At 36.5% G+C, this 25,429-nt stretch overlaps 2 protein-coding genes across 5 annotated transcripts in view; one reads left to right on the top strand and one right to left on the bottom strand.

Moving 5' to 3' along the window:
• Supt16h (SPT16 homolog, facilitates chromatin remodeling subunit) overlaps positions 1–18,802 on the top strand; it is a 33,487-nt gene extending 14,685 nt beyond the window's left edge. Inside the window, exons 6-26 of the mRNA XM_027922377.3 lie at positions 39–190; positions 868–1,040; positions 2,863–2,953; positions 4,025–4,098; positions 4,230–4,342; positions 5,648–5,713; positions 5,835–5,930; positions 6,017–6,132; positions 6,228–6,381; positions 7,101–7,228; positions 7,902–8,037; positions 8,146–8,272; positions 8,532–8,650; positions 9,840–9,965; positions 10,267–10,379; positions 10,696–10,771; positions 11,150–11,319; positions 15,549–15,678; positions 16,306–16,435; positions 16,776–16,853; positions 17,463–18,802. Of these exons, the coding sequence (XP_027778178.1) occupies positions 39–190; positions 868–1,040; positions 2,863–2,953; positions 4,025–4,098; positions 4,230–4,342; positions 5,648–5,713; positions 5,835–5,930; positions 6,017–6,132; positions 6,228–6,381; positions 7,101–7,228; positions 7,902–8,037; positions 8,146–8,272; positions 8,532–8,650; positions 9,840–9,965; positions 10,267–10,379; positions 10,696–10,771; positions 11,150–11,319; positions 15,549–15,678; positions 16,306–16,435; positions 16,776–16,853; positions 17,463–17,608 (2,514 nt within the window). The 3' untranslated portion in view covers positions 17,609–18,802. The remainder of the gene's footprint in view (positions 1–38; positions 191–867; positions 1,041–2,862; positions 2,954–4,024; positions 4,099–4,229; positions 4,343–5,647; positions 5,714–5,834; positions 5,931–6,016; positions 6,133–6,227; positions 6,382–7,100; positions 7,229–7,901; positions 8,038–8,145; positions 8,273–8,531; positions 8,651–9,839; positions 9,966–10,266; positions 10,380–10,695; positions 10,772–11,149; positions 11,320–15,548; positions 15,679–16,305; positions 16,436–16,775; positions 16,854–17,462) is intronic.
• Positions 18,803–19,057: 255 nt separating this feature from the next.
• The window catches only part of Rpgrip1 (RPGR interacting protein 1), a 61,463-nt gene continuing 55,091 nt past the window's right edge, over positions 19,058–25,429 (bottom strand). For all 4 annotated transcript variants that reach the window (XM_071606832.1, XM_071606834.1, XM_034635374.2 and 1 more), the window contains 2 exons: positions 22,005–22,135; positions 19,058–19,170 (listed from right to left, as the gene is read on the bottom strand). In XM_071606832.1, the coding sequence (XP_071462933.1) occupies positions 19,058–19,170; positions 22,005–22,135 (244 nt within the window). The remainder of the gene's footprint in view (positions 19,171–22,004; positions 22,136–25,429) is intronic.

Here is a 25,429-nt window from a genome sequence, read left to right as displayed (position 1 = left end):
CCACCCTTTAGTTTCTTTATTTCTGGGTACTCCTACAGAAAGTTCGACATAGCAAACTGGCTGAATCTGTGGAAAAGGCTATTGAAGAGAAAAAATACCTAGCTGGGGCAGACCCTTCCACTGTGGAAATGTGTTACCCACCTATCATTCAGAGTGGTGGCAACTATAATCTCAAATTCAGTGTGGTGAGGTAAGTGTGAGAACTTTCTAACAACAATCAGAGCCATTTTGAATTTTAGCCTGTTTTCACTTTAACTCATTTGAAAAATAGAGAAAAGTAGGAGATGGAATAATCACTAGTCTGTCTTCTATATGTTTAGTTTATTTCACCTAATACTTAAGCACTTTTCCAAATTAGTTAAAATGCAGAATATGCTGAAATTCTTTTTAATGGTGTCAGATATACCTTAAAGTAATTCCTCTCTTAATTTTACGAACACTTTAAAGAAAGTGTTTCTCTACATTAGAGGGTGGTGCATGCCTAAAAAAAAGGGTGTTCCTCCAGTGAGTCTGAAGAGTTTAACTGTAACCCACAATTCATAAAGGACTTGTGGATAAGTGACTCCTCACAACCATATTGTTGCTAAACTATAATGGATACAATTCAGTATATCCTTTGCATCTTTAGAATACAGTACTCACCTTCTCCTTGAATTTTTATAATAAAAGTTTCATTGCTAATTTTTACTCCATTGCCTTTAACAGGTATGATTACTAAAAACCAACAAAAAAGTTTTAAGTCTGTATTCAGCTACAACATTGACTTTCTTCTAGAAAGGAAAGTAATTATTGTTAGAAGTTTTGTGACAGTGATACTAAGGACTCTGCTACTTTGGGTAATTAAATGCTTTTTTCTTTGGTCTCTAGTGATAAAAATCATATGCATTTTGGAGCCATCACTTGTGCCATGGGTATTCGCTTCAAGTCTTACTGCTCCAACCTTGTTCGCACTTTGATGGTAGATCCTTCTCAGGAAGTTCAAGAAAATTACAACTTTCTGCTCCAACTTCAAGAGGAACTGCTGAAGGAATTAAGACATGGTAAATTGCCTTAGGAAAGATGATTTAAAATTACATAACAAAAATGTCACTGGTAGCCCTGTGCAGTGGTGTGTGCCTATAATCCCAGCTGTTGGGTACCGAGGTAAGAGAATTGCAAATTCAAGGTAAGCCTGGGCCACCTAGCAAAACCTTCTTAAAATTTTATAAAGCTCAGTGGTAGAGTGCTTGCCTCCCATGCACAAGCTCCTGGGTTCATTCACCATATCACCAAAAAAAGACCGTTGTTTGTTTGTTTGTTTTTGTTTTGTACCCCTAAGGCTCTCATTCTAAAAATAAGAGTAAGATTTTACTGACTCTGACCTTAAATCATCCTACCATTTAACTCTTGGATTACTTCTCTTTCGAATGTGAGTGGTTATTGTGGCTTACACTGATGCTGACAGAAATCTCATTTGTTAGGCCTCTATCCAAATCTTCATAAAACACTTTGGCCTGTTACTCTTTAATTTAAAAGAGTCTGAGGGCTGGGGTTATGGCTCAGTGGTATAGCGCTTGCCTTGCTTGTGTGAGGCACTGGGTTCGATCCTCAGCACCACATAAAAAATAAATACAGCTATTGTGTCCATCTACAACTAAAACAAATATTTTTTAAAATAAAAATAAAAGGGTCTGAGAGCTGGGCACCATGGCACACACCTGTAATCCCAGTAACCTGGGAGGCTGAGACAAGAGGATCACAAGTTCAAAGCCAGCCTCAACAAAAGCAAGGCCCTAAGCAACTCAGTGAGACCCTATCTCTAAATAAAATACAAAATAGGGCTGTGGATATGGTCAGTCGTCAGTCGGGTGCCCCTGAGTTCAATCCCCAGTACCTAAAAAAATAAAATAAAATAAATGAAAGGGTCTGAGTACTAGTTATCTCTGCTGATAGAATGTATGGTGTTTATCCTACATTGATTGAATACCAAGGATACAAGGAGTAGAATAAGTAGCGATACTGCTAAGCAAGCTACTTAACACCAAAGAAGAAAGCAAAATTACTTGACTACTTTATTGCCTTGGATTCTGCACTCCCATTTGGCTAAATGAAGCCTCATGCTTACCCACTTTTAAACTGTTTTGTAAGCCTACCATTCTTCCAGAATCTCTAAGTTGATCTTAATCCTATTAAATCAATCATAAATAGTTTAATGAGAATAAAGATTTCTTGAGGCCACCATCTTCAGTATACTCTGGCTTGATGTGTTCATTTATAAAATAAACCTAAAAAATTAATGCTGGAGTTCTTCTAACACTAATTTGCACATTTAGCAATGAATGAAATGGACCTACTTCCATGGTCTGTTCATCAAAATGTATAGTAACTTTTTAATGTAATACTTTTGGTAACTCAAAATATGTCACTGGGACAGCTGATGTTCCTTGGATAAATGATTCTCAAACAGTCTAATAAGGAATGACTGGGTGTACTCTGTAAGAATGGAAATTTCTGCCTGGAGCAGTGGCTTTTACCTGTAATCCCCGTGTCTTGGAAGGCTAAGACAAGAGAATTGCAAGTTTGAGGCCAGTCTCAGTACTTAGTGAGGTCCTGTGCAACTTAGTAATACACTGCTTCAAAATAAAGTATAACAACTGGGGATGTGACTCGGGTTGAGCACACTGGGTTCACTTCAAGGTGTGTACTCCCAAAAAAGCAAATTTCTAGTCATAGTCATCCCTGCCACTCTGCATTCCTTAGTTCACACTTTAAGAAAAATTTCTTTAGGGGACTTAATAGGTGGAAAAAAATTTGACCTAATGATGTTTGGGGTTTTTTCCCTCTGAAAGATAATTTAATGTCTTCCTTTTTTCTTGTTATTAGGTGTGAAGATATGTGATGTGTATAATGCTGTCATGGATGTGGTTAAAAAGCAGAAGCCAGAGCTGCTGAACAAAATCACCAAAAATCTAGGGTATGCCATAATATGTTTTGTCACTCTGAGTCAGTTTTCATGACTGGCAGTAGTAATTCTCTAGTCTTAAATGAGTTGATTGATTTCACCAGTATTTATAGACAATACTTAACGGTATGCCAAGCAAATGGTGTTATCAGAGAAGTAAGAAAAATTTTAAGTTTTCCCAGTTGTACGGAATAGATTATTTTTTTTAAGACCAATGTAGTGTTCCAGTAGGTGTTCCAGGATTAAATTAGCTCACATTTACAAATTGAATATTCTGGAATGCTCTAATGTTTTATTTATTTACTTTGAATTTTTACTTAATTTAGTGTTTCTCAAATGTATTTGACTGTTGAACACTTAGAAAAACCTAATAAAGGACATTTGTGGAAACAGTGCTAGGCAATCTTTAGATGAAAACTAGTCTAGTCTCAGGTGTATAGTGTCTTTGTGGACTTCTCTGGTGATACCAAGTCTTATGAATCTGTGATTATCAATGTTGCAGTAAAAATTACCATCATTCGTGGGGTGGGGGTTGCCAAGCACATGTGAGGCACTGGGTTCGATCCTCAGCACCACATAAAAATAAATAGAGGTATTGTGTCCATCTACAACTAAAACATTTTTTTAATTATATCTCTTAATTTACTATCTAAGTAATGTATCTCATGAGAGTCTCTGCTAAACTGTCTATAGGAAAACTTCTATTTCATGGTAAATTAAAGCTTAAAACTGGGTAAATAAGCTAAAGTTAAAAGGCTTGGGGCTGGGATTGTGGCTCAGTGGTAGAGCACTTTCCTAGCATGTGTGAGGGAGGCACTGGGTTCAATTCTCAGCACCATGTAAAAAAATAAATAAGTACTACATGAGGTACTTAATTTTAAAATGATTTTTCAACATGGAATTATATAGTATATTTAAAATCTAAAGACTGTCTTGGAATGCTTTACCTTAACTGACTGGTCAGCAGAGATAAATCACTTCAAATTTACCTGCATTATTTTGAAAATTGAAATGAGCATTATTATAATTGATCCATGTAACAAGTCTTTTAGCATATTGCTGATATATTTCTCTTCTTTTCAGATTTGGTATGGGAATTGAATTCCGTGAAGGCTCTCTAGTAATTAATAGTAAAAATCAGTACAAACTTAAAAAAGGTGAGTTTTACATGCTTGCAATAGAAAAGTGCTTTTTTGAGTAATCCTGTTAGCTTTATGACCCTTTCTGTATAAATCTAATTCTTATTCATCCTTTCACAGCCACAGACTAATCTGTTTTGCTCTTTTAGGGATGGTTTTCAGCATCAATTTGGGATTCTCAGACCTGACTAACAAGGAGGGGAAAAAACCAGAAGAGAAAACCTATGCCCTATTCATTGGTGACACAGTACTTGTGGATGAGGTATGTATTGCCTCTTTAGCTTCTGGTTTATGAACTCACTTTTGAAGCATATTTTGGACTTTGTGGGCATTTTCTTGTTTGTTAAATGCTAGTTAAGGGGAGAGGTCCCTGAATAGCCTGACAGTACAGCTGGGAATAGGAGTTTAGCCCAGAACAGGGAATGATTTAAATCAAGCCACTTAAAAATGATAATATCAGAAATTAATTCTAATGGGATTTTTTTTTAATATTTATTTTTTAGTTGTAGTTAGACATAATACCTTTTTATTGTATTTATTTATTTTTACGTGGTGCTGAGGATCCAAACCAGGGCCTCGCATGTGCTAGCTCCACTGCTGAGCCACAACCTCAGCCCCTTTCTTTTTTTTTTAATGGCAAATTCATCAAGCTACAGTTTACATACCATACAATGTATTTACTTTCTTTTCTTTTCGGTACTGGGAATTGAACACTGGGACACTTTATGAGTGATCTATATCCCCAGCCTTTTCTTCTTTCCTTCCTTCCTTTATTAATTATTTAATTTTGAGCTAGGATCTTGCTAAGTCCCTGGGCTAGCTTCAAACAGGATCTTCCCGTCCTGGCCTCTCAGATTGCTGGGATTACAGCAAAATGTAGAGTTGTTGTTGTTACTTTTGGTTTTTTGCTTTCTGCTTTTTGTTTTTATTGTGTAATTTCATGGGTTTGTCTGTTTAGTGTGTTTGCAGCTGTGCAACCATCACCACTATTCAATTTTAGAATCTTTTATCACCTAAGGAAACCTGAATCCACTTGCAGCCAGTCCTCATTCCTGCATCTACCATTCAGGTCCTCCAGACCTATGCCACAACTTAATTACTTTCTGTCTCTAAAGATTTTGGTTATTTTGGACATTTCCTATAAATTCAGTCAATACGGTATGTGGTCTTTGTGACTGGCTTCTTTTACTTAGAATTGATTTTTAATGATAGCGAATATTTCAGTGTTCTTATTAGAAGCAAACCACTCAGCCATTTCCCCAGTCCTTTTTTATTGTTTATTTCATGACAGGGTATCACTGAGTTGCTTAGGGTCTTGCTTCAGCTGGCTTTCAACTTGCACTCCTCCTGCCTCATCGACCCAAGCCACTGGGATTACAGGCATGTGTCACCATGCCCGGTTCTATAATTATAGTTTCTGATAAGAGACTAGGAGGATAAAAGTTATATTTACTCATTGTCAAGTGTTTTAGAATCCAGAAGTTTCAAAATTATTGCCCAGCTGTGTACTAGGTTAGAAAGTGAATGTGCTTTATATTGGTAGTCTAAATTCTCCTTTTTATTCTAGGATGGCCCAGCCACTGTTCTAACTTCTGTGAAGAAGAAAGTAAAGAATGTGGGGATTTTTCTAAAGGTAGGAAGAAGATAAATGAGCAATGTAGGACTTCCAGTACAGTGAGGAAGTTAAACATGTTTGGCTAAAGAAAAAAACAAACAAACTTGTGTTTTTTAATTATTGCAACTTTTTCCTGTAGAATGAAGATGAGGAAGAAGAGGAGGAGGAGAAAGATGAGGCAGAGGACCTTTTGGGAAGAGGTTCTCGGGCAGCATTGCTTACAGAAAGAACACGGGTAAGTTTACTGTTTTAGATTAACACTTATCTCATACCATATCAGTTGATTCACACTTCTGATAACTTGGGTTCTCCCTTCACTAGAATGAAATGACTGCAGAAGAGAAGCGAAGGGCACATCAAAAAGAATTAGCAGCTCAACTCAATGAAGAAGCCAAAAGACGATTGACTGAACAGAAGGGAGAGCAGCAGATTCAGAAGTAAGAGTTTGCACTTAGCAGTGAGATTGTCTTAGAGTTATGTGTGACTGCAGAAAATTCTCAGGGTTTTTTTGATTGTTTTAATCCCACTCCAGAGCTCGCAAATCTAATGTTTCCTATAAGAACCCATCTCTGATGCCTAAGGAAGCTCATATTCGGGAAATGAAGATTTATATTGATAAGAAGTATGAGACTGTAATAATGCCAGTGTTTGGCATTGCAACACCTTTTCACATTGCCACAATCAAGGTACTGATCCTTATTGCATCAAGTTGCATTCAGACTTATTTCTTAAAATAACAGTTGTGCCCACCATAAATAATCTGTATCATATCTTGTACTCTGCTCCTTTAGACTCTGTACCTCTGGTTTACTGACTTTCCCATCTCATCCTAATCTCCTGCAATCATTTTCATTCCCTTTTAATTTTCACTTTGTAGAAAGCTAAACTAATCTGGAGGGGCTGGGGTTGTGGCTCAGTGGTAGAGCACTAGCCTAGCATGTGCAAGGCACTGGATTCGATCCTCGGCACCACATAAAAATAAATAAATAAAATAAAGGTATGGGTCCAACTACAACAACAAAAAAACTAATCTGGAAATATAATTTGTCTATCTTTCCTTGATTTATTTTTATTTATTTGTTTATTTGGTTGGTTGGTTTTGAGCATCGTTTAGGCTTTAGTTATATGCATGATACAGAATACTTTGAAAATTCAGTAAATCTTTCGGGAAACAAACATTCAATCATTTTTTAAAAAGAGGTTTTTTTAGATTTAGATTTTTTAAGTTAAACTCTTAAACGCACTCAGCTAGTAACACCTAATAATAGTGATTAATAATACTAATAATAATAAATATTAAATAATAATAAATATTAAATAATATATTAAATTAAGACAGACATTAATCTGTCTTAAGAAACTTGGTAGTGGTTGTTGTTTTAATGCATTCTTTTTCTTTGAACAGAATATAAGTATGTCTGTGGAAGGAGATTACACTTACTTGCGCATCAACTTTTATTGCCCAGGCAGCGCTCTGGGTAGGAATGAAGGCAACATCTTTCCTAACCCTGAAGCCACGTTTGTCAAGGAAATGTGAGTCCCCAGGAAAACAACCATTCCCAAATCCCTGCTGGCTAGAGTGGTAATCTCAGAAACATCTCATTCTCTGTGCAGCATCCTCCCCTGTATAGTGAATGTTGACTACCTTGGTGGCATTTTAGGATTACTTTGCTGATTGTACTATTTTAGACTCTAATTTAGAAGTTTCATGAGAATGTTTTATATTTTATATATATATTTTATAGTAGAATCCTTAAATGTGTGTCACTTTGGATTCTCTTTCTTCATGGTGATGTGCCAGATTTGAAAATAAGTGTGATCTTCCCCACTCTGATGGATTTAGAATATTTATAATATTTTCCATTTAAGAGAAGAAAGGAACAATAGGGTTTTTTTGGTTGGTTGGTGGTTTGTTTAAAACTTTTCCAAGCATTCTTACTACATAGTGGTATGTTTTTCTCTTAAAAGCATTAAGCCAGGTGTGGTGGCACACACCTATAATTTCAGCTACTTGAAAGGCTAAGGAAGGAGGATCACAAATTCAAGGCCAGCCTGAGCAATTTAGCAAGACCCTGTTTCAAAATAAATACACACATATTAACATATACATATGTATTAATCCAGATATAAAATATACTGGTAGTAATGGATACAGGTTACCTGGCCAGACAGATAAACTTCTATAATTGTTTCCCATTTTTTACAGTACATACCGAGCTTCAAATATGAAGGCACCTGGAGAACAGACAGTACCAGCCTTGAACCTTCAAAATGCGTTCCGAATTATAAAAGAAGTACAGAAACGATACAAGACTCGAGAAGCAGAAGAGAAAGAAAAGGAGGTGAGCCTGAACACAAGACTAATTAAGCACCTTTGTTCAAAAGGACATATGTGTTTTAAAGAGCATGTAAGGGTACACAGGATTCACATTAAGGTTTTTTCTATTTAGGGCATTGTCAAACAAGACTCGCTTGTGATCAATCTAAACCGGAGTAACCCCAAACTGAAAGATCTATATATTCGCCCAAACATTGCCCAAAAGAGGATGCAAGGCTCACTGGAGGCCCATGTCAATGGTACATACAAATAATCTTTTGTGTTTCTGGGCTCTGTCTTTGGGGGCACATTTGTAGGAATAACAGATCAGATAATACGGTATGACAAGGAAATGTTGGGAGGATCTACTTACATTACTATGTGGCCAGTAAGAAGGGAAAACTCTACAGTTCTTTGTGCTTCCTTTTACCCTCTTATAACCAGAAGACACAAAATGTCTTTTTATGATCTAATCTAATTATCCTGATTGACACTTAGCTTCTTCATTCTTTTCCCCAGGTTTCCGCTTCACATCTGTTCGAGGAGACAAAGTGGATATTCTATATAACAATATTAAACATGCTTTGTTCCAACCCTGTGATGGAGAAATGATTATTGTCTTACACTTTCACCTCAAGGTATGCCCTTTAACTTAACTAGCTATGATTATGAGCTCTTAAGCAAAATATTTAATTTTTCTCACTTCTTTCCTATAAAATAGTGATAAAAAATCTTGTAACAAAATCATGAAGAGGCTTGGAAAATATGTTTATAAAGTCCACAGTGCCTAGCATCTAGAAGGCACTAAGTATTTTTGTTCCTTTTGTGAGATATATAGTAACTACCAAAACATAATGTCTAGCCAGCTGCAGTGGTACATGCCTATAATCCAAGCAACTTGGGAGGCTGAGGGAGAAGGATTGCAAATTCAATGCCAGCCTCAGCAACTTAGTCCTGTCTCAAAAAGGAATTTTGTTTTAAATATTTATTGTTTTAGTTATAGATGGACATAATACCTTTATTTATTTTATTTTTATTTATGTGGTGCTGAGGATCAAAACCAGTGCCTCACATGCTTAGGCAAATGTTCTACCACTGAGCCACAGCCACAGCCCCAACAAAAAGGAAATTTTTACAAGGGTGTTGGGAATGTTGCTCAGTGGTTAAAGCACCCAACATAAGCTTTTGAAGTGTTCTTCAGATTCCTGTTTCTGAAGTAAAAGTTTTTGCTTATACAAAACTTGTTACCAACATTTTTCCAAAGTCTGTTGTAATAAATAGAAGCACTTTTTAACTTTTACATTCCCAAATACCATTATTTGTGACAGGGATAAACAAGTGGTACTGGGGATTGAAGTCAGGGACACTCTATCACTGAGCACTATCCCCAGTGCTTTTATTTTGAGACAGGTTCTCACTAAGTTGCTGAGGCCAACCTCAAACTTGTGATCCTCTTGCCTTAGCCTCGTAGATAGCTGGGATTATAGGCATGCACCACTACACCCAGCTGGTTTAATTAATTTTACATGCATGCTATATGGAAGCCCATGTCTTGATTACTAAAATGTCCATCCTACATATTTTTTATGTTTCATTATCATGGTTTTCTTTTTTTGTTGTAAATGGATCTTTTGTTTTATTTATTTATTTATATGTGGTGCTGAGGATTGAACCCAGGGCCTCACACCTGCCAGGCAAGTGCTCTACCACTGAGCCACAACTCCAGCCCCAGCATTATCATGTTTTGTTTCTCACATATTCCTTCTGTGTGTTAGGTGGCCTAAGTCTTCTGATTTCTTTCTTGTTCTTTCTGTTTTATGCCACCAGAATGCCATCATGTTTGGGAAGAAGCGGCACACAGATGTGCAGTTCTACACAGAAGTGGGAGAGATCACCACAGACTTAGGGAAACATCAGCATATGCATGACCGAGATGACCTCTACGCCGAACAGGTCTGTGAAATTTGGTGTTGAATTTGTAGAGTAGCAAAGGATGTGGTCCAGATCTGAGCACAGGAATTATTGTATTTTATAAACAACTGTGAAGAATAACTCAAATTATCTGCTTCGATGGTAGTTGTGTTTGGGAATTAGCTATAGATTCACCCTGGTAGTTAATGATGATTTTTAATAAGGTATATTTTAGCATTGTAATTATGAGAATTAAAGGCTACAAAATCACTTCAAACTTTTGAGGAGAGGTATTATTAACAAGTAACATGATGGCTGTAGTTATTTTTTTTTTTTTCTACAGATGGAGCGAGAAATGAGGCACAAACTGAAAACAGCCTTTAAAAATTTCATTGAGAAAGTAGAGGCTCTAACAAAAGAGGAACTGGAATTTGAAGTGCCTTTTAGGGACTTGGGGTAACACATTTTATCTTTTTCTTGATCTGCAGTTTTACCAGGTTGTCTTTTAGGAAAATGGATTACTTTTTTTAATAATAATTAAATGTAAACAACACATCCAGTTTTTTCCCATGACTGATAATCTTTGAGACATCCACTCCCCCTTAAAATTTTTAAGGATTTGCATGAATGGCTAAGGCTAAGAGGTCTCCTGGAGATGAGTCTTCAGTGATTATGTAGGAGCCTTGTTTGGCATGGGGGGAGGGAAGTTTGTTGTAGCAGCAGTAGTTTAACATATGCTAAACCCACTTTTATGAGTTTCCTTTCTTTTCAGATTTAATGGAGCTCCCTATAGGAGTACCTGCCTCCTTCAGCCCACTAGTAGTGCGCTAGTAAATGCTACCGAGTGGGTAAGTATGTCTTGCCTCCCTTTATTTTTATTTATTTATTGGCAGTGGACCTTTATTTTTATTTATTTATATGTGGTGCTGAGAATTGAACCCAATGTCTCACACATGCTAGGCAAGTTCTCTATCACTGAGCCACAACCCTAGCCCTAAGTACTTTTTAAAAATAGTTTCTTTACATAATTTCCTTGAATTTATTCTTCTTGAGGTTTTTATCTTGCAAATGGTTTTACTAGGGCTTCTTAGTATCTCATACTAGTTTACCCTTTCAAAAACACCAAAAAAAAAAAAGCTTAGTTTTCCTGTGTGATAATTTAGATCCTGAAAGTACTAGTACTTTGGGGGAAGTATTTATATAATGATCTAGTTCTTATCTAATAGCCGCCTTTTGTGGTGACATTGGATGAAGTAGAACTGATCCATTTTGAGAGGGTCCAGTTTCACCTGAAGAACTTTGATATGGTAATCGTCTACAAGGACTACAGTAAGAAAGTGACAATGATCAATGCCATTCCTGTAGCCTCTCTTGACCCCATCAAGGAATGGTTGAAGTAAGTAAATGTGCCAGTCATCTCCTATTTTAAGAATTTAAGTATTGTATGTTTTACATAAACGTGTAGTGGTGTTCACCTATAGACCCAGCTACTCTGGAGGCTGAGGCACTAAGATTACTTCAGCCCATGAGTTTGGGGCCAGCCTATAAAAAATGTCAAGATTATGCCTTTTTAGAGGTAAAAAACTTTAAAATCCACTGTTGTACTTAAGGTAAGACTACCTTTAGATTAAGTTACAAGGATTTGAGGTTTATTAAATATGACAGATCCCAAAGAATCCATTCATTTTTTTCCTGAATTCCCAGTAGTAGTTTGTGAATGTTTACATGAAGAAACTAAAAATCCAAGATTTTTTTTCTATCTAGTTGGTACATGTGTAAAAATATCTGTGTGCATGTATAATAATTGTTCATCCAAAGAGATTCCATACTTCTTACTAGTTCTTTTTTTTTTTTTTTTTTTTTTTTTAATTTGTAACATACATACATGAGAGGGACACTCATACTCAAAATAATTTCTTGTGGAAGTACCAGAACCCCAATAATTTAAGGAGTGGTCACTCCCTAAGTGTGATGTTTGGGTAGCTGTTAAATAGTTTACTCTGCTGTTCCCCACTTCCCCATTATCTAGGAAGTGGAAATGTCTATAAATATAAATCTCCTTTTTAAGAAATGGGTTCACCTCTCTTCTTCCTGATTGTCATGAACTGGGTAGGTTTTCTATGCTGCTCCCTTCCAGCATTATGATCTGCCTCACCTTAGAGCATGGACTGAATCTCTGAAACCATGAGCAAAAACAAGTTTTTCCTCTTTAAAAAAAAAAAAAGAAAGAAATGGATCCATGGCTTAGAAACAAACTGAGGGAAATAAAAATACATGGTTTCTTTTTTTCTTTCTTTCTTTGTGTGTGTATGGTGCTGGGGATTGAACCCAGGACCTTGTGCATGTGAGGCAATCACTCTATCAACTGAGCTAAATCCCCAGCCCTGTAAGGATTTTTCCTAAGAAACATGCTAGTAGTTGGGAGAGGAGTACAAGTATTGTATATAAATGCATATGAACTTTTTTTAAAAAATATTTTTGTAGTTATAGATGGACATGATACCTTTAGTTTATTTGTTTGTTTATTGTATGTGGTGCCAGGGATTGAACTCAATGTCTCACACATGCTAGGCAAGCACTCTACCACTGAGCCACAACCCCAGCCTAGCATATGAACTTTTAGCAATCTTTATTGAGAAATTCACCAGTTTATGATATGAATGTTGGTAAATATATCCACCATCACAGTTAGGATAGAGTGTTTCTATCATACCTTGCCTCTGAAGTCAGTCCTTTCCTGCATCCCCATCACTGATTTCTATCACATTACATTTTTTTGCCTGTTATAGAATTTCACATAAATGTAATTACACAGTAGGTAATCTTTTGTATGTTGCATTCTTCACTTAGCATTCAAAATTAATCCAAGTTGTGTGCATTAGTTGTCTTTCCCTTTATTATGGAGTAGCATTTCACTGTATGGATATCTCTTATTTAACCCATTTCCTAGTTAACAGACCTTGTGTTGTTTCTATTTAGGGGCTATTACGAATAGCTCCTATAAATATTACATACAGATATTAAGTACATATAATCTAATTTCCTTTGAGTAAATGCGGTTGAATAGGATTTTGGTCATAGGGTTAAACGTATATTTAAGAAATTGCTGAATCATTCCACTATGTCTGTAAAACCAGCTGTCACAGTCAGAATGCAGGTACACTAAAAATATCATGTAGAATTATTGTCAGGCTATATGTTACATGAGAACCAAATGAATTTTTTGTTTAGACTGTGTCCTATTCCCAGTATACCTCATGTATATGGATATTCCAGTATCTGAAAAAATCTGAAACACTACTGGTCCTGTGCATTTCAGATAAGGAATATTCAAACTATTTCTTGTTTTGAAATCTACTTAGTATGGTATTTATGTGGCTTTTTTTTTTTTTTTTTTTTTTTTTTTTTTCACTTTATAGACATTCCTCATTTATTTGTTTATTATGCTGGGCATTGAACCCAGGGCTTCATGCACACTAGGCAAACACTTATTGCTGAGCTATGCCCCAAACTCCCACTTTGTTCTATATTATATTTAAAGTAGGTTACATGGAGATAGCATGTATTTGGGTCTTGGTTTGGTTTGGAATGTTTGGGGTTTTTTTATCGGTATGGTTGGGTTTGATCTACCAGTCTTACCATTTATTTTCTTATATTTCCCATCTATTCTCTTTTCCACTTTTCATGACATTTTTTATTATTATTATTTTTTTTATGATTCTGTTTTATCTTCACATTTGGCTTGCTAGCTATACCCTTTTATTTTTGTAATGATTACTGTAAGGTTTGCTTATACATTTTTGTTTTTTTAATGTGGTGCTGGGAATCAAACCCAGTGACTCACACATGCTAGGCAAGCACTTTACCACTGAGCCACAACGCAGCCCTGCATGTACTTCTTTAATTTAATCATAGTATGCTTTCAGAAGTATTGTACAACCTAACACGTCTTACTGTTATAAGGTTCTTATGCTTTCGTCTCTTCTTTTTGTCATTCATTTTACTTCTAACATATTATGCAGTCTGCAATTTACCACATTATTTTAGCTTCAAAACAATTATATTTTAATTTACAAATGGGGACATTTTATATGTATGTGTTTTACATATAAATATAAATTATGTGTATTTACCATTCCTAGTGCTCTTGGTCCCATTTTGTACTTTCCTCTTCCTAATGAATTTTTTTACTTTTGAGAGGTATGTTTTCTAGTGATAGATTCTCAATATTTTTCCCACTGGATACAGAATTCTAAGTTGACAGTCAGTCATAGAGTAACTTAAAAAATATTGCTTGGTGTGTCTTCTGGCTTCCAGAGATTCTTAGGAGACATCTGTTGTTACTCTTTTTTCCCCTGTATATTGTCATTTTTTCCTCAGGCTGATTCAGGTGGCTTTCACAGTTTGGTTATTTGGTGCTTTGGTGAAGTTTTGTTTATTTTGCTTGATGTTTCTTGAGCTTCTTAGTTATGAATGTAGGTTCTATAGTTTTCTTCACATTGAGCTATTATATTATCTCTTCCTTTATGTTCAAGTTTCGCACTTCTATCTTGAACATAAAGAGAATATTTATAATAGTGGGTGGTTTTTTTGTTTCTTTTTTGGTAGTACTGGGGATTGAACCCAAGGCTACTAAACTAGCACTTTACCACTGAGCAACATCCCCAGCCCTATAATAGCCTGTTTAATGTCCTTGTCTGCTGCTTTAATTCATCATCTCTATATTCTGAATGTTTCTGTTGATTGATTTTTCCTGCTGCCCCTTTGAGTGCTGATATTTGTGATCAGTTGCCAGATTTGTGTTTCCACATTGTTGGGTGCCATATTTTCTCATATTATTTTAGATTTTATTTTAGGATACAGACAGTTTTCTTGGATTCTCTTTGATTCTAGAGGCTTATTCTCAGATGGGTTTGGAACAACCTTTAGTCTAAAGCTGATTAACCTCAACTACTACTGTATGATATTCTTCCGGTTTTGTTTTAAGGTGTGCCCCTATCTTCAAATAGGCCTTTCATCAAATAAACAAAACATAGGAAGTAGTGAAAAGTTGAGAAGGGAAGAGCTAGGGCCAGTAAAAAACTGTCACTATCTCTTAACTTGTTAGTGTGAATGATCAGAGTTGAAAAATAATCACAAAAGTGATTATAAGTTAAGACCATTTGCAATTAAGAGTGGGACCAGCTGGCACGTGCCTATAATTTCGGTAGCTCAGGTGGCTAAGACAGGAGGATCTCAAGTTCAAAGCCAATCTCAGCAACTTGGTGAAACCTTGTCTCAAAATAAGAAGTTTTAAAAAGGGCTGGGATTGTGGTTCAGTGGTTAAGCATGGGTTCAGTCCCCCGTACCAAAAAAAAAAAAAAAAAAGAATAGGACCAATGAGGGAAAAGACAAACTTAAGTGAACATGAAGGAAAGACTAAGGGGAAAACCCTGTATTTAAGGAAGAAAATGGAAGAGAACACTGAGCTCAGACTTGGTTGAGAACAGTTTGTTTTAGTTGGAAAAGATTATCTGTTCTTCAAGGAAACTAATGGTCAAGATCACGTGGGGGGAGGAGATCACATTGGAAATTCTCAGAAAATACAGAAGATTGATTCTGATTTTGTAATGTCATTTCTCTCAGTTCCTGTGACCTAAAGTACACAGAAGGAGTACAGTCCCTCAACTGGACTAAAATTATGAAGACCATCGTTGATGACCCTGAGGGCTTCTTTGAACAAGGTGGCTGGTCTTTCCTGGAGCCTGAGGGTGAGGTGCGTGAGTGTGGGGTTTTTTTTTCTGGCAGACAGTGTTGCCTGCTATCATTTTGGCAGTTAGGAGAATGGCATACAGGGAGCACATAAAGGATCAGACCAACTGGGAGAAGCTTTGAACGCAACTTGGTATTATTATTTTTCCTGGATAGTTTTACAAGTAAGTGATAGATTGGCTATTGATGACCGCTCACATGATTTCTTTGAAATTATGAAAAACATTCCACACGAGTTTTATAAGAATCACTTAATGAAAAGTGGTCCTTGCACATTTTCATAATGCAATATTACAAAGTTTCTGTTAATTTCTCATTAATTTCCCTAGGTAAGGAGGAATGAAATCAATCTTTTAGAAATGAGTCAATGTGCCTGAGGCCCTGTTTCAATCCCTAGCACAAAATAAAGAAGGAAGATACACTGATGCGCTAGTTAAGAGTCTGATAACAGTACTTTGCCATTAATTTTAGACAAGTTATTTGATCTCTTAGTCACTCAGGTTTTTTTTGTTTTGTTTTGTTTTGTTTTTTTCATGTAAAATGTTGATGTACTAATTGGGTAGAATTTCTTCATTATAAGGTGAATATGGGAATGGAAATTAATAGTATTATGGTCTTTCTAACTTGCCAGGGGAGTGATGCCGAAGAAGGGGATTCAGAGTCTGAAATTGAAGATGAGACTTTTAATCCATCAGAGGATGACTATGAAGAGGAAGAGGAGGATAGTGATGAAGACTACTCATCAGAAGCAGAAGAATCAGGTTAGTCTTTTATAAAAAAGAAATTTGTCATGGCTTCCTACTATGATTTCTAGAAACTTTGTTTTTGTTGTTTTGTTTGGTACCTGGAATTGAACACAGGGGTATCCAACTACTAAACCACATCCCCAGCTCTTTTATTATTTTAAAACAAACACAGTCTTGCTGAGTTGCTAAGGCTGAGTTTTAAACTTGCAGTCCTCCTGTCTCAGCCTTCTAAGTCGCTGGTATTGCAGGTGTGTGCCATCATGCCAGGCTAGAAACTGCTTTTTTTTTTTTTAATTCTGTCATTCTATGATGTTTCTGTTTCTATATGACTAATTTGTGATCATTGTTATTTCAGACTATTCCAAGGAATCATTGGGCAGTGAAGAAGAGAGTGGGAAGGATTGGGATGAACTGGAAGAAGAAGCCCGAAAAGGTTAAAAAAAAAAAATTGTTTTTGTTTGGTGTTTTTATTTATTCATTCATTTATTTATGTACAAATTTTTGACATGTTTCTGTAGCCTCATGAGAAGAACAAAAGAACATAATAAAACTTGGAGCCATAGCTACAGTTTCATTGAATAAAGGAGAAATAAGTCCAGAATGTATCTAACTTCTCCAAGTGGATAAGACACCACCTTAACCAGATGTCTTTTTCATCTGCCAAAGCTTCCAGGGTGCTCATAGCCATGATACCACATAGTCATGTATGGCTCCGGGTTAAGAGGAATATCTTTGTAGTGCTAATCTAGTTACTCTGAAACCAAACCCCAAATACAAGTTAAAGATGAAGAGGAAACATTATCTGCTGTATCCCAGACATGATAGGTATTTTGAGCAGGACACCGTACTTAATCCTTAAATAATTCTTCTTCTTACAAATAAATAAAGATTCAGAAAGGTTAAGCATGTGGCCCCAGGTCACATACTAATAAGTGATAGATTAAAGATTAAAATTCAGGTCTGACTAAAGGACATTCTCTATACTATTTCATGCTATCCAGTAGGTAACTAAAGCTAACCAATAATACTTTCTTATGTTTAGCGGACCGAGAAAGTCGTTATGAGGAGGAGGAAGAACAGAGTCGAAGTATGAGTCGAAAGAGGAAGGCATCTGTACACAGCTCAGGCCGTGGCTCTAACCGTGGTTCCAGACACAGCTCTGCACCTCCCAAGAAAAAGAGGAAGTAACATCTGAACTTTGGCTCTGAGCTCTATTCTTCCTCCAGCCAACTCCTGAAAATTTTACATGACATAGAAACTGTATTTTTCCTTTTATTTCCTTTGAAGTTTTGCCATTTGTGTGTATGGGTTTAGGGGGCCATTTGTGTGGACCAATCTACTCGGGGAATTTCAGGCCCACCAGGACCCGTGCCAATGGCCCCAGTTCAGATGGCAAGGGAGGAGGTATTCTTGAAGAAGGGCGGAGGCTTCAGCTGTTAATAAATACCATTCATTCCTCTCTTCCTATCACCTTCTACCAGGACATCGGTGGCTTCTGACACCTTATCTTTGGTGTCTCTAAAGCTATATTTCTAAGACAGTGGTACAAGGAGCTCCTTAACTACCTGTACCATGGTTCTTGACCAGCAGATTCAACCCTCCATCCTACCCCACTGCCATGACCTTCCTCACGTCTAAGTTCCATCTTTGCAATACTCAAGAAAAGATTCTTGGAATTTGCTAACGATGTGATGCAGCTTGAGCTAGTGAGGCAGTTTGGGCTGGTGGCTTCATCAGTTTTCCTGGTTTCTGGCCTCATGCAGGTTCTGAGGTATCTCTGCTGCCTTGGAAGACATAAGAAGCAGTGACACTCCCTGGCTTGGTTTTTCTTCTTAAAATTCACACATGGTACAATGATAGAAGGCAAAGTTACCACAGTCTCTTTTCTGATGTATCTAAGGAAGAATGGTGGTACCTCACATACTGCTTCAAATGAAACCTAGAGGGAGGCTCAAAGGAGTCTACATTTAGATCTGGAAGGGCAATTCATGCCTTGGGCCTAGAGTACCCTGACAAGAAAAGAGAAGAGGAAGGGAGGCCATTATCTACAACACAGCCTCTCATCACTGCTGCTCCTTATTTTTACTTGTCCTGCATTGTCCTGTATTTATCACAGTTTCTGTTGAACAGCTTTTTAAGTATTGAGGGAGTTTATCTTGCCATCCTCCCCTCCTGGTTCTCTGCACCCACCTGTCCCACTGCACTTCCTTCTGTGTTCTGTGACTAAGAGAAGAGGGGGGGAAGGGTCTCAGATTTTATGTTTTGTTTTTTGTTTTTGTTTTTGTTTTTTTTCTCCTTAGCAGTAGGACTTGATATTTTCAATTTTGGAAGAACTAAAAGATAAATAAACTGTGGGTTTTTTTGTTGTTTTGTTTTTATAAATTCATCTTTTGTGACCATTCCTTTGCAGTCCCTGAAAGCAACCTGCTTATCACCTGGTTAAGTGCTGACGCATTGGAAGGAAAATGCCTTTACCCCACTAGTATCACAAAAATAAACCTTCATCACTAAACTTTTATCATTAGACTGAGAAATAATAGATACCACAGTAAACCAAATTTATGGCATAGCAAGTTACTTTATAAGAGATTTTTACTATTGTTCCCTTGGATTTTAGAATGGAAAAGCATTGTTCCTTCATGAAAACAAATCTTCAGTCATCTCCTTGTAAATACCGTGGAGGGCAGCAGCTGCTTGAAGAGAAACCTTCAGTCTTCCTATTGGAATTGCCTGGTCTTCAGGGCTAAAAACTGTTGAGAAAAAGCAAAAGTATTAGGCAGTAGCATCTTCAATTTAAAAAACTCAAAACAGATATTTGTTATCTCAGGTACTGAGGATACTAAGTGAATGAAGTAACTACCCCAATTCATGAGGAGATTCTGTCTAGTGGATAGAAAACAGTTGTTGCAGTATAGTATATAATTGTTGTAATAAGTAAAAGCCCAAAGTGCTTTGGAGACAAGGGGCATGTGCCAGAATGGAGAAATAGAAGGGTTTCTGGAGACAGTTCATGAGCTAAGTCTAAAATGTAAGACATGCTCCAAGTATGCCAAGACATGAGAACATGTGTTTGAAAAACAACCAGGGAAGGGCAGGAATGAACCTATACAGATAAGTAGGGCAGATCACAAAGGACTCTGTTCTAAAGAACTTGATTTTGACCAAAGGCATCAGAAGTGGCAGTGTCCCTTATGGGTTCTAGGAAGGTGACCCCATTATTCAAAAAGGCACAACTAAGCCTAGGAGAGTAGTTATGAGGCTTTTGCAGGGTAAGGGAGGATATTAAGTATAATAGTTGCTTATGGGGTGGGGAACGATTCAAAACAAGTAAAATTTTGTTAACTCAGTGTTGGGAGTAAGGAGAAAAGGTCATGACTGAAAATGGCCATTGTAATCTGAATAATGGAATACAAGTTAGAAAGTTTAAAATTAGAGAATTAGAGTTCAGGGGAAGTAATGGCATCTATTGTGTCTCTATGTAGTATAAACAATCTGATCTACAAAGCAATAGTTAAAACCCTGTGAGTGGATTCAACCACCTGTTCCCAGACAGTATTATGTAGAAAAACCAAGAACTGAACCAGAATAAATATTCAAAGGAACAGTCCAGGGAAGAACAATCTACAAAGCAAAAAAGGGCCAGCCAGCTAGAAAGTGATAGTTAACATCCTGGGGGGGGAAAAAAAGGAAAGCCAGGTGTGTTGGTTCATACCTATAAGGGCTAGGGATGTAGCTTAGTGATAAAAGTGCCCCCAGGTTCGATCTTTAGTATGAAAAGAAAAAAAAATGTTTAAAAAGGAAGAAGCATTACTGGTTTAGTGAAGTCAGGAAAGATGAGTAAAAACCAATTGGATTTGGCAATTAGGAAAAGTGAAAATATTCACAAAATGCTTGGAATGGAAATAATGCAAAAATATAGTAGGTACAGAGATAAGACTGCTTTGGCCTGATCATTCAGTGAATAGTTCAAAGGAGTTGAATTTTGCAGTGATAAGGTAGATAGATACAGGGCCAGAAAGCAGATTGTCATTTTTAAAGATCAACATGTTTAAAACCTGGTGGGGGAAGAGAAAGTTGGTTTTATTGGATGATTAAAAACAATTTGAGAAGCACTCATTCATAAGCATGGGAATTTTGAGATCACTAGAAAAGGCTAATAAGAGTGTTTTCTTGGCACTGAAGTCTTGGTTATGTTCAAGGATGAAACAGATTAGTGGAGTTGGAAGTGGCTAACAGATGGCACTTGCCATGTGCCAGGCACTGTCTACGTGACCCTTAGTCTTCCATTATTTACCAAAGTGTCCCTTTAATCTTCACAATAACCCTGTGAAATACATTCTACTGCTATTATCCCTGTTTTGAAGTTGAGAAAAGGCGTACAGAGGTTAAATAATCATAGTTGGAAAGATACTAAAGGAACACAATGAAGTTGTGTCAACCTGCTAAAGTATGAACTGTAATATTTGATCTGAAGAGTATTCCTATATAATCAGAACAACTTTATATCAATTCAGTAAACACAGTACATCAAATAATAGAATGTGGTCAAGACAAAAAAGAGTGATTATCACTTGGTGACCAGTGGATATGAGGGAAGAAGAGAGTTGGTATCCATATGGAATATGGGACTGTACATGAACAAATTAACAGAGAAAGGTATTAGCTAACTTTACAAACCTTATCTAATTAAGAGAGTTCTGGAAATTCTGATGTCTGAATTTTATTGAAATTAATTTTTAAAAAATATTTATTTTTGTTGTAGTTGGACATAATACCTTTATTTTATTTATTTTTATGTGGTGTTGAGGATCGAACCCAGTGCCTCCGCACATGCTAGGCAAGCGCTCTACTGCTGAGCCACAACCGCAGCCCCAAATTAATTTCTCTTTAAATAAAAAGTATTCCATAACTAGGTATAGAAGCCCATGTCTGTAAGGCTAATAACTCAAGAGGCTGATGCAGGAGGATCGCAAGTTCAAAGCCAACCTCAGCAACTTAGCAATGCCCAAAGCAACTTAGCAAGGCCCGGTCTCGAAATAAAAAATTTTAAAAGGGGGACTGGGGCTATGGCTCAGCAGTAGCACACTTGCCTGGCATATATGAGGCACGGAGTTCGATTCTCAGCACCACATATAAATAAATACAAGTTTATCAACAACTAAAAAATAAACTTAAAAAGGGGGATGCAGGGGGCTGGGGATGTGGCTCAAGCAGTAGCGCGCTCGCCTGGCATGCGTGTGTCCGCCGAAAACTAAAAAAAAAATAAAAAATCAAAAGGGGGATGCAGCTCAGTGGTTAAAACACCAATAAATAAATAATAATCCCTATCAAAAATTGTAGAGTCAAAATAGATTCTAATTGTAATGAGGTAATAAGAGAGCTAAAATAAACAACTGATTACTTTTTATGCTGGATCCAGAAATGAAATACAGACAGCTATGGGGAAGAGATCTCAATTCAGTTCGTCTCTCACCATCTTCAAAGTGATAATGATATATTGAAGGCAAAACAAAAATTATTCAATATTAGGATGTTTTTCTTAAAAAATTAGGAACTGAGAAGCACAAAAATTTTTATTACTTACTATCTAATTCTTGTTCTAGAATATCTCTTCCTGATTCAAGGATCTGCCATAGTCCAAGGTATGCATATCCTACTTCTTCACATTCTTTCTTTTCTTCATCCATAGGATCACTCACCACTGTAAACTTTAAACTAACGGGGGAAAAATCCATTTATTTCAGTACTGCTGATCCCCTTATACTTTAAAAAGAAAATAAAGAAAAATAATCATAAAAAATACAGTATATTCTCCCCTGAATCACCTTTCTTTTGCCTATATTAGACTAGATGACAACAAAGTGAGGAATCAATGTAATTTTAATTAAGTAAAACTACTTATTTAAAGACCCATTACTACAGGCACTTAGAAGAAGACACAAAGATTTTTAAAAATAAGTTGATCAGATCTCAAAACTATCAAGATAAAATTCCTGGTAAGGGCTGGGGCTGCGGCTCAGCGGTAGCACACTTGCCTGGCATGTATGAGGCATTGGGTTCGATTCTCAGCACCACGTATAAATAAATAAAGGTCTATTAACAACTAAAAAATTTTTTTAAAAAATTCCTGGTAACACAATTTACAATGTTGAGGATTTATTGTGAGAAATATTATGGATATTAGGAGAAGTTTTATAAATAAAATTTGGATCCCAAACATGAGCAAAGGCAACACAAGGAATGCAAAATTGGAAAACAAGTATAAAAAGTACATTCCTTGGAGTACTCACAGATGATGCTGTAAAGCACATAGTACAATGCCCCAAAAGCAATGAGTAGTCATTGACAACTAGTATTATCCTGATTTAGCCTAGTAAATGGTATTGAATTCTAGAAACTTGTACAATCCATAATAATCCCATTAATTTCCTTAGATAAAATTCATTATTTTAACCATTTTACAGTATTCAGTGTGTTTTAGTATAAGCATAATATGTGATCATCAGCACTAATTCCAGAATGGTCATTACCTCAAAAAACAAACCATCTTGATTAAGCAGTCACTACCTATTCTTTCTCCCAGTTCCTGGCAACTGCTGATTACTTTCCATCTCTCTAGATTTGCCTATTCTGGACATTTCGTATTCCTATTAATTTTGGTGGGGAGGGTATCAGGGATTGAACTCAGGGGCACTTGGCCACATCCCCAACCCTATTTTGTATTCTATTTAGAGGCAGGATCTCACTGAGTTGCTTGGCACCACATCTTTACTGAGGCTGGCTTTGAACTTGCAATCCTCCTGTCTCAGCCTACTAAGCCACTGGGATTACAGGCATGTGCCACTGCGCCTGGTTCTATTAATTTTTAAAAAGCAAATCTTGGAGCTGGGGTTGTGGCTCAGTGGTAGAGTGCTCACCTATCACATGTAGGGCGCTGGGTTCAATCCTCAGCACAATATAAAAATAAAATAAAGGTATTGTGTCCAACTACAACTAAAACAAAATATTTTTTTAAAAAAGCAAATCTTGATGCTGATAATGCTAAGGGAGCAAGAACTGGACTAAAAATTCAATTTCTTAAAGCACAGCTAAACAAGATTCACTTGAAAAGAAGGCCTTCCTAAAAAGGATACATTTTCAGCAGCGTAAACAATATTCATTTGTGATTATCACAAATTCTATATCACTACTAAGATCTTCAACAATGCAAAGGGATAATGCTAACTTCCCTACCCCAGCTTTCCAGGAAAGGGATAGTATAACTGGCATTGCTATGGGCCAGCCACCATGCCAGGTGCTTTTGTAAACTATGTCACTTCAATTTTATTCTCACAAGAGCATTGGAGTTAGTTAGGTAATATTGCAAAGATGAAGCTAGTAAGTGAGAGAATTAGGATTCAAAACCAGGCCTGTCAGAATACAAAGCCATTCTACTGTCAGCTATACAATACTAACAACAACAACAAAAAAATCAAAGGCAAAATCAACTAAAATCTAAAATTGAGTAGAAAAGGATCAGCACTGTAATATACTAAAGGAAGAGAGAGTTATAAGAATTCTGAAAATTTAAAAAGTAAGTAAAGGAGCTGGGGTTGTGGCTCAGCTGTAGAACACTCGCCTAGCATGTGCGAGGCGCTGGGTTCAATCCTCAGCACCACATTAAAATAAATAAATAAAATAAAGGTATTGTGTCCAACTACAACTTATTTAAAATATTTTTTAAATATTTTTTTAAAAAGTAAAAGTGAAAATTAAATTTAACATTAGCACAGAAGGCAAATTATCAGTCTCCATTTCCAAAAGTTATCAATAAATTTTTATCTAAGCCCACAATAATACTGTGAAATCAGCAACACTTTTTTTAAACTGGCTCCTTTTTTCAGTCCTTTCTAGGAGACAAAGTAAAATTATTGGAACTTTAGAAAAGTAACAAATTAAAACACTAGCCCTGAGGTTGGGGTTGTGGCTCAGCGGTAGAGTGCTGGCCTAGCACATGCGAGGCCCTGGATTCGAGCCTCATTATTTTAACCATTTTACAGTAAAAAAAAAAGTAAACAAAATAAAGATATTGTGTCCAACTACTATTTATTTTTTAATTTTCAGTGGACACAACATCTTTATTTTTATGTGGTGCTGAGGATCAAACCCAGAGCCCCGTGCATGCCAGGTGAGCGTGTTACTGCTTGAGCCACATCCCCAGCCCAATATATATATTTTTAAAAAAATAAAAAAATAATAAAACACTAGCCCTGTATCATTTCTTAATCACACACAGGAGAAAATAGGATTGCCAGATTTCCAAAATTAAACCAAAACATATGAAATTTGAAATTCAGCCAAACAATAATTTTTCTTTTTAGTGTAAGTAACCAATACATATAACTTGGAAACTCTATAAAGTCTCAGATTAAAGGAAAAATAAAGCCTATTGGCTTTCCTAAAATTTTAAAGGAGATATAGAATTTACTTAGTTATAACAAAATTGAAATATTCCCATAAAAAGACAATTTTAAAAGTCTAAATGTAAAATTAGTATTACCAAGGCACAATTTTTAGCAAGCTAGGAACACTTCTTCATGTGTGAGAACTTAATTAGCTTAGAATATCAAAGCATGCTGTCCATTCCATGTCAATATACAAGTAGATTACTGCCACGAAAAGGACCGTCAAGGGCTGGCATGGGTGAGAAATGAACTAAACCTATAGGATTAAATAACTGATCAAGTAGTCACAAACATCGGGCTCAAATAGATGAGAAATTCATTAATAGTACATTAACTTAGTGGTAACACTCCTGTAATCCCAGTGACTTGGGAGACTGAGGCAGGAGGATCACAAGTTCAAAGCCAGCCTCAGCAATTTAGCAAGGCCCTAAACAACTTGGCAAGACCCTGTCTCAAAATAAAAAAGGGGTGGGAATGTAGTTCAGTAGTTAAGCACCCCTGGGTTCAATCCCTGGTACCAGGAAAAAGAACAGTAAATTAACTTGGCAGGCACAGTTTCCCAGCA

Source organism: Marmota flaviventris, chromosome 2 (assembly GCF_047511675.1).
Source record: "Marmota flaviventris isolate mMarFla1 chromosome 2, mMarFla1.hap1, whole genome shotgun sequence".
Taxonomy (NCBI): domain Eukaryota; kingdom Metazoa; phylum Chordata; class Mammalia; order Rodentia; family Sciuridae; genus Marmota; species Marmota flaviventris.
The sequence above is the reverse complement of the archived record's forward strand: the minus strand, read 5'-3'. Positions and strand labels throughout refer to the sequence as shown.